The 20522-nt window shown below is 38.8% G+C and overlaps 2 protein-coding genes across 4 annotated transcripts in view; one reads left to right on the top strand and one right to left on the bottom strand.

Annotated features, from left to right (window-relative positions):
* Nucleotides 1-1419: 1419 nt before the first annotated feature.
* Nucleotides 1420-2302, top strand: TSHB (thyroid stimulating hormone subunit beta). The gene is made up of 2 exons (XM_049616505.1): nt 1420-1633; nt 2048-2302. The coding sequence occupies exons 1-2, from the start codon at nt 1472-1474 to the stop codon at nt 2300-2302; spliced, it is 417 nt and encodes a 138-aa protein (XP_049472462.1). The 5' UTR covers nt 1420-1471.
* Nucleotides 2303-17442: 15140 nt separating this feature from the next.
* Nucleotides 17443-20522, bottom strand: part of TSPAN2 (tetraspanin 2) — a 58222-nt gene continuing 55142 nt past the window's right edge. For all 3 annotated transcript variants that reach the window (XM_049616502.1, XM_049616503.1, XM_049616504.1), the window contains one exon: nt 17443-19989. In XM_049616502.1, coding sequence (XP_049472459.1) covers nt 19924-19989 — 66 coding nt within the window. In that variant the 3' untranslated portion in view covers nt 17443-19923. The remainder of the gene's footprint in view (nt 19990-20522) is intronic.

Below are 20522 nucleotides of genomic sequence, written 5' to 3'. Positions count from 1 at the left end.
TCCTCTAAATCTGTGGTTTTAAAATAATGGAACCAATTCTCTACCATAGACGGAGCTCACATTTGTGAAGCACTTGAGAAAACCAGACCCATGAGCCAGAAATTCTTATATTTTCACTCCTTAACTGAAATACCAAAAAATTCCAAAGAATACTTGAATATGCAACATTTTATCCAAAAGAGTTAACCAGAAAACTCTTTTAAATGGGTTACTTCACTTCCTTGTTTATACAGAAGACGTTTTATATAATTTTGTATCTTGGAGTCATGCCTTGGACTCTTTCAGAGCACTTAGAACAATGCTTTTATTATTAGTGTTTATACTTCTCTCCTTAGACTGTTAGCCCTTGAAGTCATGGACTATAGCTTATCCATTTTGTATTTCTCATCGTCTGGTTCAAATGCTCAGTATATGTTTATCTAATTTATCTGCTATAAGTCATAATAACATTATCCATCTGCTTAGAATGACCCATCAATATTGAACAGACTCTCCATTAAACAGGTTCTATTGAGATACATATTCTCCTTCTACTTGAGGCACAGCGGACCCTCTGTTATCTTCCAGGTAGTGAAACCTCATTTTATTTTCCCGGCTAACCCACAGTAGATCTGTCCTTGAATGGTATTACTCTCACTATGTCAACCTATATTTTTTGTTTCTATAATTTGTTTTAAGATAGTGCGCCCCATACATTTTCTTAGTAAAATAACTTTTATTTGTCCAACTCCACTTCTTTCAACCATCAGAGAATATTCTCAGGGTTGGAAAAGGGGGGGGGGTTCTAGATTTCTGGTTTAACCCTTTAACACCGGTTAGAATAACACTAGGACAGTTGGCCCATTCTAGGCTTTCTCTAGCTTCATCTTCCTTGCCGGACATTGGATAGAATTGTATGCAAGCTTATTTGCATTGAGATGGCACTACAGTTTGATTATACATTTTCTTGGTTTCGATATGCTTTCTAATTATGACTAGTCTGTTGGCCTTTTAAACTATCGAACCAAAGATTTTAGAAAACTCCTGTTTTGAAAAGCCCCTACTGAGGCCTGTTAAGTCACTTCTTATAATTAGAGGCAGGTATTTAAACTGTTTCTACCGAATGAATTGTTTTGCGCTGAGTTGACCTTATGTGTCTGTCACTTTTCTGTTGTGATGTTTCAGGCTTTTCATTTCACTGCCCAGTGTTGTTAAGTGGCACTTGCGAGCAGGACATTTGCTATGTGAGTTCCTACACTATGACGTATATGGCTCATGGCCACATTATAAAGAAAGGTTATTGAGAGTACTAAGTATGTAAAAACACCTAATATAGGGCCTAGGACAAAGTAGGCATTCGATAAATATATATATTTACACACACACACATGCACACACATATGCACACGCACCGTAGCTCTTTCTAAATGTCCCTTCTGAATGTCCTAAAGGATTCATGTAATAGATTCTTTAATTTTGTCTTTGATTTAGCATGACTGCAATCTATGTGATGTCCGTGCTTTTTGGCCTGGCATGTGGACAAGCGATGTCTTTTTGTTTTCCAACTGAGTATATGATGCATGTCGAAAGGAAAGAGTGTGCTTATTGCCTAACCATCAACACCACCATCTGTGCTGGATATTGTATGACACGGGTATGTAGTTCATCTCACTTCTTTTAGCTGAAAATTAGATAAACCTAGACTCAGTCCATTTCTATCCAGAAAGGAAATGAGATAAATCACAACCTCATTTCGCAGACCTAACGGTCATTGGCTCCTTAGAGGTAGAGTCCCTAGGTTATAATATACGGACCTACTCCATACAGTTGGTACAGATAATTTTTACAATAGTTTTACTCCCAAAGTTTATTTAAACCTTATCTTATTCCCACGATCAAGGATAAAAGAGAGGTGTGTGTGTATGTCATTTTTGTCTCTATAGGATTCAGTGTGGATATGCTGAATTGGTATTGGGGAATGGGACTAAGGAATCCTCCCCCAGTCCTATTTGTATCTATGGGATGTAAGCGAATTAACATTTTGCTTCCTCTTCTGTTCTTCCCTCAGGATATCAATGGCAAACTGTTTCTTCCCAAATATGCTCTGTCCCAAGATGTTTGCACCTACAGAGACTTCCTGTACAAGACTGTAGAAATACCAGGATGCCCACACCATGTTACTCCCTATTTCTCCTACCCGGTAGCTATAAGCTGTAAATGTGGCAAGTGTAACACTGACTATAGCGACTGTATACATGAGGCCATCAAGACAAATGATTGTACCAAACCCCAGAAGTCCGATGTGGTAGGAGTTTCTATCTAACTTCAATAGCAAGGTCACTTGCGGTTCAGTTCAATGTGTTTACCTGGAATACAATTAATAAAATACTAATATATTTCACAACACACTGTGTACATTTTGAGTACTCTTTCATCCAAACCTATACCCACACATGCATTAGAGAGCTTAGGGGATTTAGAAGAAAAGGTCAGTGAAACAGCCTTTTGAGCTCGCATAAAGGATGGTTTCCACATGGAAGGGCAGAGAGCAGGTAAAATGGCGAACAGGGATATCAGACACTGATGAAAGCCAGCCTTGAGCAGGCTTTAAAAAAAATTTTTTTTAATGTTTTATTTATTCTTGAGAGAAAGAGAGAGCGTGAGTGAGGGAGGGGCACAGCAAGAGAGGGACACAGAATCCGAAGCAGACTTCAGGCTCTGAGCTGTCAGCACAGAGCCCGACGTGGGGCTCGAACTCATGAGCCGTGAGATCATAACCTGAGCCGAAGCCGTGAGATTGTGACCTGAGCCGAAGTCGTGAGATTATGACCTGAGCTGAAGTCGGACGCTCAACTGACTGAGCCACCCAGGCGCCCCCTGAGCAGGTTTTCTTAACAGAAGGCCATGAGGTTTGTCTTGATATAGAAAATGAATGTGGGGACGCTGCAGAGTTATAAGTAGAGGGTTATGTGATCAGAAAGTGAAGGAATATATGGCAACAGGGTACTGGAGACACTGACTTCCAAAGGCTAGAAGCAGGACTGGAGTGGAAATGGTGGGTAAAGAATATGTGAAATCTGCAATATAGCCTTTTATTCTAGGCTACTCAAAGCATATGATAAAACTTCACCAAAACTCAGAGGACAGTATATTCCATTCTAAAAACTGTTCTCTTTAATTTAATTACTCTGATGGGCCAACTGACTTGTGAAAGTTATACACCCAAAAGCCTAGAAAAGAGGCCATGATCATTTTACATGTGGAAGTCTAAATCCTTTGTATTCTTTCAGGTAATAGGAGACACTTTTCAGCATTTATACCAAGAGTAACTTGTGCGGCTTTGGCTTTTGATGTCCTGAAAAACTAGAAGGATTTTGAAAGATTTCAGGGAAAGGGGGAGAATGCTAAGGGATTCAATAACATAGAATCATCTTAAATTCTAAACCTTCATCAATATTGAAACACTGTTATCTGGAAAATGCACTTGGTAAGTGGCCGTTTATTTTTCTTTTCCTTCCTTAGGTACTCTTTCATGAGTTTGGTTTCAACACATGTGTGATGCGAGACAGACCTAGTCTGACCTCAAAAAGACTTGACCTCAAAAAGATGATTTATCCTGTATTTGCCCATTTCTCTCCATCTAAACTGCTACCCTCAGGGTAAAAATCAATTATCAGCAGGGATGGTTACCTTTGCCGTATCCCACAGTCACCGGCTACATTCAGCTGGGCATCTTGTAAATGCCCGCATGCAGACACTGGAGAGCTGGGCGAGTGCGCATGCGTGTGTGTGCGAGTGCGCATGTGTGCAGGTGTTCAGGTGGCATAGATGGATTACCACCAAGCCCATGCTCTGTCAATGGGGAGGGAATAGTTGCACATTTTTATTATTATTATTTTTTTAATGTTTATTTCTGAGACAGAGAGAGAGCATGAGTCAGGGAGGAGCAGAGAGAGAGGGAGACACAGAGTCAGAAGGAGGCTCCAGGCTCTGAGCTGTCAGCACAGAGCCCGATGCGGGGCTCGAACTCACAGACGGCGAGATCACGACCTGAGCCGAAGACGGACGGTCAACCAACTGAGCCACCCAGGCACCCCGAATAGTTGCACATTTATAGACAAAGTCAGGAATGCACATTATGCTTACCTTACTGTGTTTGAGGTTGACAGTACAGTTTCCAAGTATTAATCTGGGGCTTTGGGTTCTTATATCACTTGATAACATGAACACGTTAAAGCTGCAGGATTATAACATCCCCTCTGAAAACTGTGTATCAAACACAGATCTCTGATTAATGAGTAAACTCTTTAATGTTCAAACCTAACTGGCACTAATCACGTGATTCCATGGCTTTCATGGAATCTGAAAGATATTTTCCAGCGACTTGAACTGTGACTACGCTGAAAGATTTAGGGAGCCCCTTAAACAGACTTCCACTCAGAAGACATTGCATAAATTAGCTTCCTATACCTGTAGGGAGGAGGCTAGGCCTGGACATGGCTGTGGTGGGCCTATACCATCATGGGCCACAGAACCCTATAATGGCATATCAGAGACAACTTGTCTCCACCCACTGAAGGCAATCCACTTAGAATAGGGGCACGTATAAGTTATACTGAACTATTTTTAAAAGTGAAGTAGTCTAAGACAATCCTTAGGAGAAGGGTTCGGGATTGGCACGATCAACAATTTGCCTCAACTGGATCTAGAAACACGTGTATATGGAAATGCTCTTTCGGAGGGTATCGATGTTCTTTGGGTTTAAGAGAGGCGGAATGAACAGAGAGCTCAGAAATGGGAAATAAAGAATCATTGCTGGTGGAATAAGGAAAAGATGGAGACTTTGGAACATCTTCTGAAGTGGCTTTTAATTCAACCTAAAGTTTAAAGGAGTCAGTTCTTGACAGAAGTTTGAGACTCAGGTCTGTAAAAAACCCTTTTGTTCCTCATTTGACTCTGAAATATAAAGAGTTTTTCATAAGTAAATGGATCTGGGATCAGTGCAGCCGCCATCTCTGCTTTTCTAATAGCCAAACTCCTCAGAAGTATGTAAGAAAGAGAAATAAAAGGCATCCAAATTGCAAGTAACACTGTCACTATTTGCAGATGACATGATACTACATATAGAATACCTTACAGACTCCACCAAAAACCTGTTAGAACTAATAAATAAATTCAGTAAAATTGCAGGGTACAAAATCAATCTACAGAAACCTGTTGCACTGAAAACAAACACTAAAAAACCCCAGAAAATTATCAGAAAGAGATTAAGAAAACAATCCTATTTTCAATTCTATCAAAAAGAAGAAAGTATTTAGGAATAAGTTTAACAAAGGAAGTGAAAGACACTGAAAACTCTAAGACATTGATGAAAGAAATTGAAGAAGACACAAGTAAATGGGAAGATATTCTGCTCATGGATTGGAAAAATGAATATTGTTAAAATCCATACTAGCCAAAGCAATCTACATGTAGATTCAGTGCAAGCCTTATTAAGACGCAAGTGGCGTTTTTCACAGAACTAGAGCAAACAATTCTAAAACTTAAAACTTGTGTGGAACCACCACAGTCCCTGAATAACCAAAGCAACCTTAAAAAATATTTTTGTTTTATTATGGAAGTGTAGTTGACATATGATAGTATATTAGTTTCCGATGTACAACACAGCGATTCAACAATTCTCACTATACATACAACAAAATATAATATATATATGTGTATGACATACGTTGTATACACTACAATACATATTACTCATTGCTTACCACAATAAGTGTAGTCATCCTCTGTCATCATACAATGTTATTCAATATATTGACTATATTTTGTATGCTGTACTTTTCATCCCCATGAGTTATTTATTTTATAACTGGAAGTTTGTTCCTCTTTTTTTTTTTTTTTCAACGTTTTTTTATTTATTTTTGGGACAGAGAGAGACAGAGCATGAACGGGGGAGGGGCAGAGAGAGAGGGAGACACAGAATCGGAAACAGGCTCCAGGCTCCGAGCCATCAGCCCAGAGCCTGACGTGGGGCTCGAACTCACGGACCGTGAGATCGTGACCTGGCTGAAGTCGGACGCTTAACCGACTGCGCCACCCAGGCGCCCCTGTTCCTCTTAATCCCCTTCATCTACTTCATCCATCCTGCCACTCCCCTCCACTCTGGCAACTACCAGTTTATTCTCTGTATTTATGAGTCTGTTTTATTTTGCTTGTTGTGTTTTTTTTTTCTTTGCTTTTAGACTTCACATCTTGTGAAATCATGTGGTATTTGTCTTTTTCTGTCTGACTTATTTCACTCAGCACAATACCCTCTAGGTCCATCCATGTTGTTGCAAATGGCAAGATCTTATTCTTTTTTATGGCCGAGTAATAGTCCATTGCATATATATATATATATATATATATATATATATATATACACACATCCATTCATCCATTGACGGACGTTTGGGTTGCTTCCGTATCTTGGCTATTGTAAATAATGCAGCAAGGAACATAGGGGTGCATATATCTCTTCAACTTGGTGTTTTCATTTGCTTTGGATAAATATTCAGAAGTGGAATTGCTGGATCATATGAGAGTACTATTTTTAATTTTTTGAGGAACTTCCATACTGTTTCCCATAGTGGCTACACCAATTTACATTGCCACCAACAACATACGAGGGTTCCCTTTTCTTCACATTTTCATCAACACTTATTTTTTGTTTTGCCATAAAAAAGAAGTAAAATCTTGCCATGTATGACAACATGAATGGACCCTGAGGGGATTATATTAAGCAAAATAAGTCAGTCAGAGAAATGCAAATACTGTATGATCTCACTTATATGTTGAATCTTGAAGAAAAAGAAAAATAAGCTAGAGATACAGAGAACAGAGTGGTGCTTGCCAGAGGTGGGGAGTTGGAGGTGAGTGAAATAGGTGAAGAGAGTCAAAAGGTACAAACTTCCAGTTATGAAATGACTAAGTCATGGGGATGTAATGTGCAGCATGGCATCTATAGTTAATGCTGTATTGCATAGTGGAAAGTTGCTAAGTGAAGGTAAATCTTACAAGTTCTCATCATAAGAAAAAAAATTCTGTAACTATGTGCAGTGACGGATGTTAGACTTATTGTGGTGATCATGTCAGGATATATACAAATATAATGTACATCTGAAACTAATGTTGTATGTCGATTATACAGTATCTCCTCAGGAAAAGAAAAAGTTCTCATTTATATAAGAAATTGCCCCTCTCCCACTTCTCAGTAGCAAGTCTAAGTACAGTAAAAATTGTTTTTATCAAGGTAACTTCCACTCTAACCCCCTATTGCTCAATGTTGGATTCTTTCCTACCCTCTCATCTCTCCTGGCTAATTCCTAGTTATCTTTTCAAAGAACTCTGGCTCACATTCTCTACTTCTGTGACCCTCCTTCCACCTGCTGTTTTTGTCTGCCTAGCGTTCATGTCCCTTCTGGTAGGTGCACCTCGATTTTCCTTTGGGCTTCTCTCCCCCCATGTTTGTTTTCTCCCTCCCTCCCTCCCTCCCTCTCTCCTCCTTCCCTCCCTCTACTCTGTGGCACCGCAGCTCTTCGCTCCCCTAGTTCACCTCTTGGCACACACCTGCTGTGTTCTCTGCCTCAAATTATGCAGGTTGTTCTGTTAATCCTCAGATCAATTTCATAGGTGTTCAAAATGGGTTGATGTTGATCTGTGTCCAAGGAATGACACAAGCCCAGGGTCCCCTTACTACTCTGCCATCTTAACTCCTCCCCACACTGAAAAAATTTTGAACGAGTTACAAAATCAAATTTGAACTCTTTCAAGATCACTTAGCTTTAGTATGAACAGTGACTGGAGGACAAAGTCAGAGGATTTCATGAGGATTTAAAAAAATTTTTTTTCATGTTTATTTATTTTGGAGAGAGAGAGAGAGAGAGAGAGAGAGAATGAGCAGGGGAGGGGCAGAAAGAGAGGGAGACACAGAATCAGAAGCAGGCTCCAGGCTCCGAGCTGTCAGCACAGAGCCCGACATGGGGCTCGAACTCACGAACCGTGAGATCATGACTTGAGCCGAAGTCGGACGCTTCACCGACTGAGCCACCCAGGCACCCCTTCATGAGGATTTCTAACTAATATACTGGAATTCCTACCAAGAAGTAGACAGAGAGAGGGGGAATTGAGGGAAATAGGAAACTAGAATCATTCCCAGGTTTCCTGACAGCTAGAAGATGGTGGCACACAGGCAGGAAAGCAGACTACAGTGAGGAAGCAAGTTGGAAATGACTATATGACATCCAAGAGGAAACATAAACAGGCACTGAATACATGTGAAGGATATATACATTCCTGAAGCTCAAGGAGGGAGTCTCACGAGAACTATAGTTTAGGAATCTGCAACATACAAGCAGTAGTGCCCATATTTGAACAATATGAGTAGCCTTTCACATCGAAGACCTCAGTGAGAAAGCTGCAAAAACTAGAATCCAGTAATGTTTCTAACTACATTCCAGAATTCAGTAATGTTTAAAGCCCAAAGCAGTTCGTATTCCCCATCCATTCCTTAATCTCAGGCTGGAGAGTCTCTATCAGCTACCTGCACTTCAAGGGAGAGGGCAGTGCATTGGGTTTGTGCAAGAAAGCAATCCCCCTGAAAGCAGCTAGAAAGCAAGAGTGAAAACAGGCACAGGGGACTGCACAAGAAAACTGTTCCCCAAAACCATTGATAGGAGAAAAAGGACAGGGTTTCAATACTGCCAGTTTTTAATAAACAGTGGAGCACAGAGTCAGAGGTCAGCCCCTGGTGGTGCTCTGGTGAGGAAGCAAGGCGGAGGCCCAGGAGCAGGAAGCCCGGTCTGAGGATCCCCTGGGTCCTACAGGAAGAAGTGGTTCCCCAGCTTGCAGTGCATTTAATAGAGGTGATATGGCCTTTCTGCGGGCAAAAGACCTGGTGGGCATGATCAAGCTGCCATATTCACCCATATAGGAACAAAGACCCCAGCTGAGGGCAACAAACCCTGGTACCGGCTGTGTTTCATTCACCATAAACTCTAAGCCACTGTGTGGTGGTGCAACTGTTTCCTGGAACAAGCAGGCTACAGTTCCATGAGACTCCCCCAGATCACTGTGGGTCTGAACCATGGAGGTCTCTGAAATATGGATTTTGAAACACAGCAATGCCTAAGATAAAACTCTGGAGAGAGTCACTGCCTAGTAGGTGGACAGCTTGGACACAGGGGGAAGGCAGGGAGGTGACGGAAGCAGGGGACACAGGAGGGGTGATGGCCCAAACTTCCCACACTGGAGAATACAGAGTGGAGTGAAGCCATTTTCACCATTAGCCCACCAACACTGATGGACCCCAGTGAGCTAAATAGTGCCACCAAGTGGAGAACTGAGTCATTACGGCAAGCCCCTCCCCATTGTGTCCTCCAGGCACATCTCCACTAGGGCAAGTCAGCCTGAGAGAGCAGCATTCCCCTCTCCTAGGAGACCAGCACAAGTCCCTTCCACGAGATAAGTCTACTGACCATACTGCTGCGAAGTTTCAGCTCTAGGGAAAACTGGATCTAGCTTCATTTGGGTTTTTTTGTTCATTTGTTTGTTTGCTTTTTTTGTTTTTGTTGCTTCTGTTGTTTTTGTTGTTTTTCTTTTGTATCTTGGTTACAGAAAGAGCAAAATTTTTTATTTTCAAATTTTATTTCATTTTTATTTTCATTTTTTATTTCATTATTCATTTATTTCATTTATTCATTCATTTATTTCATTTTTATTTTCATTTTTTTAATTTCATTTTTAAAATTTTTTTAATTTTCAATTTTTTAATTTTTTATTTCATTTTAATAATTTCATTATTCTTTTTCTCTCCTCTTTTTTCTATCAAGCTTCTCTTAACATGCAGACCAAAACACACTTAGGATCTAGCTTCCTTTACTTGATTTTTTAAAATTAATTTTTATTTTATTTTATTCTATTATTATTGTTGTTGTTTTATATTCATCCAAAATTACAAGATTGAGGAATTCACCTCAAAAGAAAGAACAGGAAGATGGGTGCCTGGGTGGTTCAGTTGGTTAAGCATCTGACTTTGGCTCAGGTCATGATCTCATGGCCCGTGAGTTTGCGCCCTGTGTTGGGTTCTGTGCTGAGAGCTCAGAGCCTGGAGCATGCTTCAGATTCTGTGTCTCCCTCTCTCTCTGCCCCACCCCCACTCACAATCTGTCTGTCTCTCTCTGTCAAAAATAAATGAATATTGGGGCGCCTGGGTGGCTCAGTCAGTTGGGCGTCCGACTTCGGCTCAGGTCACGATCTCATGGTCCGTGAGTTCGAGCCCCGCGTCGGGCTCTGGGCTGATGGCTCAGAGCCTGGAGCCTGCTTCCGATTCTGTGTCTCCCTCTCTCTCTGCCCCTCCCCCGTTCATGCTCTGTCTCTCTCTGTCTCAAAAATAAATAAAACGTTAAAAAAAATTTAAAAAAAAATGAGTATTAAAAATTTTTTTTTAAAAAAGAAAAAAGGACAGGAAGAAATGATGGCCAGGGATTTAGTCAATGCAGATATAAATAAGATTTCTGAACTATAATTTAAAACAATTATAAGGATACTAGCTGGGCTTGAAAAAGCATAGAAGACACAAAAGAATCTCTTTCTGCAGAGATAAAAGAACTAAAATCGAGTCAGGCCGAAATTAAAAATGCTAAAACTGAGATGCAAAAACCCAAATCGAGTGCATAAAAACAAGGATAGATGAAGCAGAGGAGTGAATTAACAATACAGAAGATAAAATTATAAAAAATAATGAATCTGAAAAGAAGAGGGAAACAAAGGTCAGGGATCATGAAGGCAGACTAAGGGAACTCAGTGTTTTATTAAAATGTAATAACATTTGTATCAGAGGAGTCCCAGAAGATGAAGAGGGAGAAAAAGGAAGGTTTATGTGAGCAAATTATAGTGGAAAACTTCCCTAATCTGGGAAAGGACACAGACATCAAAATCCAAGAAGCACAGAGGACTCCCATTAAATTCAACAAAAGCCAGTCATCACCAAGACATATCATAGTAAAATTCACAAAATACACAGACAAGGAAAGAATCCTGAAAGCAACATGGGGAAAAAAAGTCCTTAACCTACAAGGGAAGATAGATCAGGTTCACAGCAGATCTGTCCACAGAAACTTGGCAGGCCAGAAAGGAGTGGCAAGATATATTCAACATGTTGAATGGAAACATTGTGCAGCCAAGAATGCTCTATCCAGAAAGGCTGTCATTCAACATAGGAGAGATAGAGTTTCCCAGACAAAAACTAAAGGAATTTGTGACCATACAAGAAACTTTAAGGGGGACTCTTTGGAGAAAAAAGAAAAAAAAAGACCAAAAGCAACAAGACTAGAAAGGACCAGAGAACATCACCAGAAACATCAAATCTACAGGTTACATGATGGCACTAAAGTCCAATCATTCAATAATCATTCTGAATGTAAATGGACTAAATGACATAGGGTCAATCAAAAGACATAGGGTATCAGAATGGGTAAAAAGAAAAGATCCATCTATACGCTGCCTACAAGAGACTCATTTTAGACCTAAAGACACTTGAAGATTGGAAGTGAAGGGATGGAGAACCATCTATCATGCTACTGGATGTCAAAAGAAAGCTGGAGTAGCCATACTTATATCAGACAAACTAGATTTTAAGACAAGACTGTAACAAAGGATGAAGGACATTATGTCATAATAAAATGGGCTTATCCATCAAGAAGATCAAATAATTGTAATATGTCTCCAACTTGTAAGCACCCAAATATATAAATCAATTAATAATAAACATAAAGAAACTCACTGATAACAATAAAATAATAGTAGGGGACTTTAACACCCCACTTACAACAATGGACAGATCATCTAAGCAGAAAATCAACAAGGAAACAATGGCTTTGAATGACACACTGGACTGGATGGACTTAACAGATATTATTCAGAACATTTCATCTCAAATCAACAGAATGCACATTCTTTTTGAGTGTACATGGAATATTCTTCAGAATAGATCACATACTGGGTCACAAATCAGCCCTCAACAAGTACAAAAGACTGAGATCATACCATGCACCTTTTCAGATCACAACACTGTGAAACTTGAGGTCAACCACAAGAAAAAATTTGGAAAGCCCTCAACTACAGGGAGGTTAAAGAACATCCTTCTGAAGAATGAATGGGTTAACCAGTAAATTAAAGAAGAAATTAAAGAAATGCATGGAAGCAAATGAAAATAAAAACATGACAATCCCAAACCCTTGGGATGCAGCAAAGGCAGTCCTAAGAGGGAAGTATATTGCAATTCAGGTTTATCTCAAAAAGTAAGAAAGGTCCCAAATACACAAACTAAACTTACACCTAGAGGATCTAGAAAAGGAACAGCAAATAAAGCCTAAAGACAGCAGAAGAAGGGAAATAATGAAGAATAGAAATGATATAGAAACAAACAAACAAAAAAACCCAGTAGAACACATCAATGAAACTAGAGCCGGTTCTTTGAAAGAATTAACAAAACTGATAACCCTCTAGCCAGACTTATCAAAAAGAAAAGAGAAAGGACCCAAATAGATAAAATCACAAATGAAAGAGGAGAAATCACAACACCACAGAAATACAAACAATTGTAAGAGAATACTATGAAAAATTATATGCCAACAAAGTGGACAATCTAGAAGAAATGGACGAATTCCTAAAAACTCACAAGCTACCAAAACTGAAACAGGAGGAAATAGAAAATTTGAACAGACACCTAACCAGTATAGAAATTGAATCAGTAATCAAAAATCTCCCAACAAACAAGAGACCTGGGCCAGATAGCTTCCCAGGGGAATTCTACCAAACACTTAAAGAGTTAACATCTAATTTCTCAAACTTTTCCAAAAAACAGAAATAGAAGGAAAACTTCCAAAGTCATTCTATGAGGCCAGCATTACCTTGATTCCAAAACCAAAGACTCCACTAAACAAGGAGAATTACAGGCCAATATCCCTGATGAATGTGGATTCAAAAATTCTCAAGAAGATACTGGCAAACCGAATTCAACAGTACATTGAAAGAATCATTCACCATGATCAAGTGGGATTTATTCCTGGGCTGCAGGGCTGGTTCAGTATCCACAAATCAATTAACTTGATACACCACTTTAATTTAAAAAAAAGGATGAAAGAACCATATGATCCTGTCAATAGATGCAGAGAAAGCATTTGACAAAATACAGAATCCATTCTTGATGAAACCCCTCAATAAAGTATGGATAGATGGAACATACCTTAACATCACAAAGGCCATACATGAAAGACCCACAGCTAATATCATCCTCAGTGGGGAAAAACTGAGAGCCTTTCCCTTACAGTGAGGAGAAGACAGGATTTCCACTCTCACCACTACTATTAACATGTACTGGAAATCTTAGCCTCAGCAATCAGACAACAAAAAGAAAGGAAAGAAGAAGTCAAACTTTCACTTTTTGCAGACGACATGATACTCTATGTAGAAAATCTGGGGGCACCTGGGTGGCTCACTTGGTTGCGTGTCTGACTTCAGCTCAGGTCATGATCTCATGGTGTGTGGGCTCAGGCCCCAAGTTCAGCTCTATGCTGACAACTCAGAGCCTGGAGCCTGCTTTGGATTCTGTCTGTCTGTCTCTCTCTCTCTCTGCTCCTCCCCTGTTCATGCTCTGTCTCTCTCTCTCAAGAATAAATAAACATTAAAAAAATAATAAAAAAAGAAAATCTGAAAGACCCCACCAAAAAATTGCTAGAACACATGATTCAGCAAAGTAGCAGGATATAAAATCAACATGCAGAAATCTGTGGCATTACTATATACCAGTAATGAAGCAACAGAAAAATAAATCAAGGAATCGATCCCATTTTCAATTGCACCAAAAACAATAAGACACCTAGGAATAAACCTAACTAAAGTGGTAAAAGATCTATACTTTGAAAACTATAGAACACTTATGAAAGAAATTGAAGAAGACCCAAACGGAAAGGCATTCCATGCTTCTGGATAGGAAGAACAAATATTGTTAAAATGTCAATACTACCCAAAGCAATCTACACATTTAATGCAATCCCTGTCATCATACCACCAGCATTCTTCACAGAGCTAGAACAAACAATCCTAAAATTTGTATGGAACCACAAAAGACCCTGAATAGCCAAAGTAGTCCTGAAAAAGAAAAACAAAACTGAAGGCATCACGAGTCCAGAGTTCAAGCTACATTACAGAGCTAGTGATCAAGACAGTACGGTCCTGGCACAAAAACAGACACATGCATCAATGGAACAGAATAGAAAACCCAGAAATTGACCCACAACTATATGGTTAATTTATCTTCACAAAGCAGGAAAGAATATCCAATGGAAAAAAGACAATCTCTTCTACAAATGGTGTTGGGAAAACAGGACAGCAACACGCAGAAGAATGAAACTGGACCGCATTCTTGCACCATATACAAAAATAAATTCAAAATGGATGAAACACCTTAATTTAAGACAGGAAACCATCAAAATCCAGAGAACACAGGCAGGAACCTCTTTGACCTTGGTTGGAGCAACTTCTCACTAGGCACATTGCTGAAGATAAGGGAAACAAAAGCAAAAATGAACTACTGGGACCTCATCAAGATAAAAAGCCTCTGCACAGTGAAAGAAACAATCAACAAAACTAAAAGGCAGCCTATGGAGTGGGAGAAGATATTTGCCAATGACCTATCTGATAAAGGGTTAGTATCCAAAATCTATGAAGAACTTATCACACTTAACACCTCCAAAACAAACAACCCAGTGAAGAAAGAGGCAGAAGACACGAATAGACACTTTTCCAAAGAAGACATCCAGATGGCTAACAAACACATGAAAAGATGCTCAATGCTACTCATCATCAGGGAAATACAAATCAAAACCATTATGAGATACCACCTCACATCTCCCAGAATGGCTAAAATTAACAAGAAACAACAGGTGTTGGCAAGGATGCGGAGAAAGAGGATCTCTTTTGCATTGTTGGTGGCAATGCAAGCTGGCACAGCCACTCTGGAAAATAGTATGGAGCTTCCTCAGAAAGTTAAAAATAGAACTACTCTATGAGCCAGCAATTACGTTACTAGGTATTTACCCAAAGAATACAAAAATACTAATGCAAAGGGATATGTGCACCCTGATGCTTATACTAGCATTATTTACAATAGCCAAATTATGGAACAGCCCAAGTGTCTACTGACAGATAACTGGATAAAGAAGATGTGATGTGTACATATACAATGGAATATTATTCTGCCGTAAAAAGAAGGAAATCTTGCCATTTGCAACGATATGGATCGATCTAAAGAGTATAATTATAATGCTAAGCGAAATAGGTCAGAGAAAGACAAATGCCAAATGATTTCACTCATATGTGGAATTTAAGAAACAAAAGAGATGTACGCATGGGAAGGGGGGAAAAGAGAAGAGAAGGGAACAAACCACAAGAGACTCTTAATGATAGAGAACAAACTATGGGTTGATGGAGGGAGGTGGGTGGGGGATGGGCTAGATGGATGGTGGGTACTAAGGAGGGCACTTGTGATTAGCATGGGGTGCTGTATGTAAGTGATGAATCACTGAATTGTACTGAAACCAATAGTGCACTCTATGTTAACTCAAATTTAAATTAAAAGAAAAAATAAAGATCACAATATGTGAAAATAAAGTATTTCCTATGATCTCTGTACAGAGATAAGACACCTTGGTACAGTTTAACGGGGCCCTTCATCTCTTTGTGTCTTCTTGACATGCCCTCTTGGAAAGCTTCCATGCTCTCTGTTTCAGGGTCTTCTTGTATATTGTTCCACCAAAGATCCCCTTTTCTTCTCGACTCCTGTTACTTTTTACTTGGCTAATGTGTTAGAGGAGTTCTTCAGGACTCAGTTTAGAGACCTCAGAACTCAGGAAACCTCTCTCCCCTGACCATCCTCTCCAAGGTCAAGAAGGCCCACGCGTGGTTAACGATTATCACAGCACTTAACCTCACGGGGGTTCTATTTGCCTGCCTTTTTTCCACCCTAAGCTTCTTGAAGGCAGAGACTTCTCTTGTTCATCTTAGCATATCAGTATGTTGCAAAGAGATTATCAAATGTATAAAATAGTAGCCCCCAAAGAAAGTAAAGAAAAAAATTCTAATATTAGAGTGGGTTGCATCTTGTAAGGCAGAGAAGGCCGAGGGGGATATAGAGGGACTCTGGCTCTGGCTACTGATAACAAGTCTTTGAATTAAAATAGAATGGGGAACTAGATCAAAGACTATTGATTAATTCAACAAATGAATGTGTTCAGATAGGTATTTGGTATCATGCAGAAGTTATATTCAGTTGTGCACGATGATGCATATTTGATTTGTAATTAACAGAAAGTCCTTATCAATGTAATAAATATAACAATTAAGGTAATACTCATTAGTTGCCAGGTTTGCTAAGCATTTCGTTGGTTATTTCTTTTAATTTAAATTTCTTCTGTTTAATGTAAGTAAAACCATCATTAAATTGTACACAAAAAAATCCCCAAAAAACAAATACCAAAGCTTCAGATGGGTTTCTGGCTAAAAACTTTATGAAATCAACATAGAGTTTGCTTTGCGACATACTGCTTCTCTATGTCATGCTTTCTGTGTCCCCAGGAGATAGCCATTGGAATAGTGGTTTCCTGGAATGCATTTAACTTTTGTTAGCAATGAGGCTACCAACAGAATGATTAATAATATTTGGTAGTAGTGTAGTCCTTTTTACCTTTCAGTGGACACCTACATATAATAATTTACAGGTACATTTTATAGGAAAAAATAAAATCATGTTGAGAGAAAGTAGAAAACGTTTGTTCCCCTTAAAATATACCTTAATACAAATTTGATTTTGATGAGTTCAAACTAAGATGGTGTAGTTAAGTGACTAGCTTCGAGGGCCCACAAATGCTCCCTCAAAGGGATGTCAACGGAGCAGTGAACCAGGAAAGTTGGGGTGCACTGCCTGAATTTCCAAGGGTGCCTCTTCCTTTTAACCTTTGATACTTCAGAAGGGAAGAGATCTCCTTCACTGCTGTCTTCCCACCAGCCTTACTCTCATCAAGCAAACCTATTAGCAAGGCACATGGGCAAAGAACTATCTACATGACTGCGCGGAGGGGGGGACTGTGATGGCCCCAGGAGCAATGTCTGGCTTCCCAGATTGAACCATGGACAACAAAGGAGCGACTCTGGGGAAGAGATGAAACAACGTTAAAGGAAATAGTGCTATTTGCTTGAACGTCCTTAGGGTGTTGCTTTTACGTCCAGCTCCTCACAATAAACTATAGAAGGATTGCTACTCCTGCCTTTTTTAACCGTATTGTTTGGTAGTTGGACATTTGGAAAGGTTGTGTAAAGGGGTGTATACAGATAGAATAGAATTTTAAGATAAAATCAAACAAACAATTCCAGTACGTAGAAAATTTAATTTGAAATAACTTAAAATAGTTCATCAAGAAATTTTAATTCAGTGCCTTGGCACCAGATGCTTAAGAATATGTTTGAGTCTGATCTCAAATCAGTTCAGGTAAACAGACATAACCAAAAATTTATATATGTGTGTGTGTATATATATATATATATATGCACACACACATATATATATATACATGCATGTATGTATGCCTGTACATACATGCATGTATACATATATTCAAGTTACATATGTATGTATCCAAGAGTTACATATTTGAGATATATAGATTCAAGACATATATAGATTCAAGATATATAGGAATTCAAGATATATATAGATTCAGGATATATATAAATCTACCCTCACTCAGAGGTGGAATTCTCTAGTTTTACTCATGGCACATATTTCTGAAAAATTACTCCCCAAAGGGGTACATTAATCATTTATGGAACAGATCTCTACTCTTTTTTAACCACTGTAGTCTTCTTTAAGGTTGTTAATTCAGATATGGAGTGAAACTCAGTTTTGTTGAATCAGAGATGATTCTGAACTGCAAGAAACCCGAGTATGCACTTGGGCCTGTCTTCAGGTAGACGGATGAACTAAAGCCAGCAAGAGAGATGGACTGTTTGTTCTTTGCCTCAAAGGTTGTATTTGTCACCTACTGGGGTGTAAACATCTATTTCACGTTTACACGTGACTTTCTTAAAATAATCTTTAAAATTAAAGTGAGTTTCTTAAAATCATCTTTGCATCAGCTATAAACACTGTAAAGTAGCCACGTATGATTAAATTAGCTTGCTTCCAGTCTTTTTTTTCTAGAAAAGCTTCCTCCCAAGTTAGTGGCAGTAGCAAGTATGGTGGAAGATGGTTCTCTATGTGATTGAGACTATTTGTAGCAATTAGGTCTTTTCAGCAAATCGTTTTGTAAAAGTTTCTTGGGACTGAGCACTTTGCTTTAGTGCGCACCCAAAGACTGTGTTCTCACAAGCCTGTGAACTTACCCAGGGGCTTCCAAAGTCCCCAGCACTTTCACTTTTGGGTGGCCTTTTCAAATGTAATAATAATAATAATTAAAAAAACCCCTCCATGATCTACTAAAGGTACCAAGTTGTTAAAAATGGACAAATAATGTCAGTTTAGATCCTATCTTTGGGTTTACATACCAAAATGAAAGCATCAAGATCATAAAGAATACGAAAATTTTATTTTTATAGGCGACTTAACACAGAAAAAACATATTTCTGTTCTGTGTGTTCAAATATTTTAATTTCCTTAGCTTGTCTCTGCTGTGTGCACACAACTAGTAGATGCTTTTCTTTCTTTATTTTGGTTTGGCCAAGGATGCTTATAATATTTGAATTAGGAAGGGTTTTGTTTTCCTAAGTGGTGGAAACTATAGTTCATAATCTATGAAGAAGAATTCTCTAGGTGAGTAAGAAAAATAGAAAAAATTAGGAAAATATGTAAACTCAAGTTATGAGGTATTTCAAGGATACAGTGCCCATGAAAATTCTCTTTCCCACTAATTGCAACTGCCAGATCTCTGGCTTTAGTCTTTCTATCTTTACATTTGGAGAAACACGGAAAAATCTGAGATAAAAGCCCTTTTGTTTGTGTGAGGGTTGCTGTAGTTCAGAGCAGAGTCAGAAAAGGAAAGTAAGTAATAAAGCAATGTTTAAATGTACTTACATAAGAAAAAAAATGTCTTCAAAAAGTTATTAAAAGGTTTTTTTTTTTTTGAAGTCCTAAAAACACTCACTTTTATAGGGCACATGATTGTCTGTGTGACCACTCTTTCCAGAGGGAGTTTTTTGTTTTTAAATACTAGGAAAGTATGAGTTATTCAAATAAGATTTTCCATGCTATATTTAGTTTTACAGATGTGTTTAGTTCTAAAACTGTGGCTTACTGTGTTCTGGGGAGAGTATGTATATAAAAAAATCCCAGGAAACCCTGACACCCAACTCAGAGGCAGGCAATTTCAGCACCTCGCCACGATCTCTCAATTCCCATAACTTACTGCTTCTGTTAACTAGAAATCCCTGAATTCTCTGTATCTAACTTTCTATGGCTAGAATCTGAGAGAATGACCCATTATCACTTCTTCTGAATAGCCAAGTTTTTTAAAGTGTATCAAAGTTTTATGATCTTTTTTTCTGAGAGTTAAATAGATTGTTATTCTAACATAACAAGAACCAGGAATTTTCAGCCAACAGATTTCATTCTGTATGATGCGTATTCCAGAAACACACAGATCACACATGAATATGCTGTCAGTCAACACACAGAGCATTCACTCAAGGGGTAAACGAGGAATGAGCCAAACATACATACATGTGCAAATGTACAATTGACAGCAAATTATTTTAAGATCCTAATGTCCTTTGAGTATTAAAAATGAGCCAGGAGCCAGGTCCTGTGACAGCTGTATGAAAGCTCTCGATTGCAGTTTTCATGTCGAAGTAGCTTCATATCACATCTCGTGAGTTTCGGATTGCACAGCAAAGGACCATGCTGAATATCATGCCAAAGATCTGAAAAAGAAGGAACCACTTGTTAGTGACTTTCGAATGATAAAAATTGATGAAAAGGTCAGCAAACTGCCTGGGTGTCTAACAAATAATTACAACCACTACTGGCTATAAATGGCACTTTTGTATATAATACTTATTTATGGCTGCAGGTTAAAGGCTTCCATATTAACATATCAACTATTTATTAGTTGTTTACATTTTTGGTCTAAAGAGTTTTCTGTCATTGGAAAAGTTTCGAATTTTTGCAGCCTTGACCACATATGACAAAGTGGAGCGTCTCTTCATTCTTGGTCCATTTTAAGGTACAAACGATGCTTCACTATTTAACTCCACAGTTTCCCCAAAGCATAAACCGAGGTGTTGGAATTCTGGTATTACTGATGTCTTCTACCTCTTGGATAATTCTGGGAAAAGCCAAACACTTGGCCAAACCAACAGCCACTGGTGTGGTTTGAATAGAAGGATGCCAAAAGATCTTTCTTGTTCTCAGTCATTTCCCCTACAGTTTTGCAGAGCCTATGGAATGTTATCTG

Source organism: Panthera uncia (assembly GCF_023721935.1).
Source record: "Panthera uncia isolate 11264 chromosome C1 unlocalized genomic scaffold, Puncia_PCG_1.0 HiC_scaffold_4, whole genome shotgun sequence".
Classification (NCBI taxonomy): Eukaryota; Metazoa; Chordata; class Mammalia; order Carnivora; family Felidae; genus Panthera; species Panthera uncia.
This window is presented reverse-complemented; position numbering and strand designations above follow the sequence as displayed.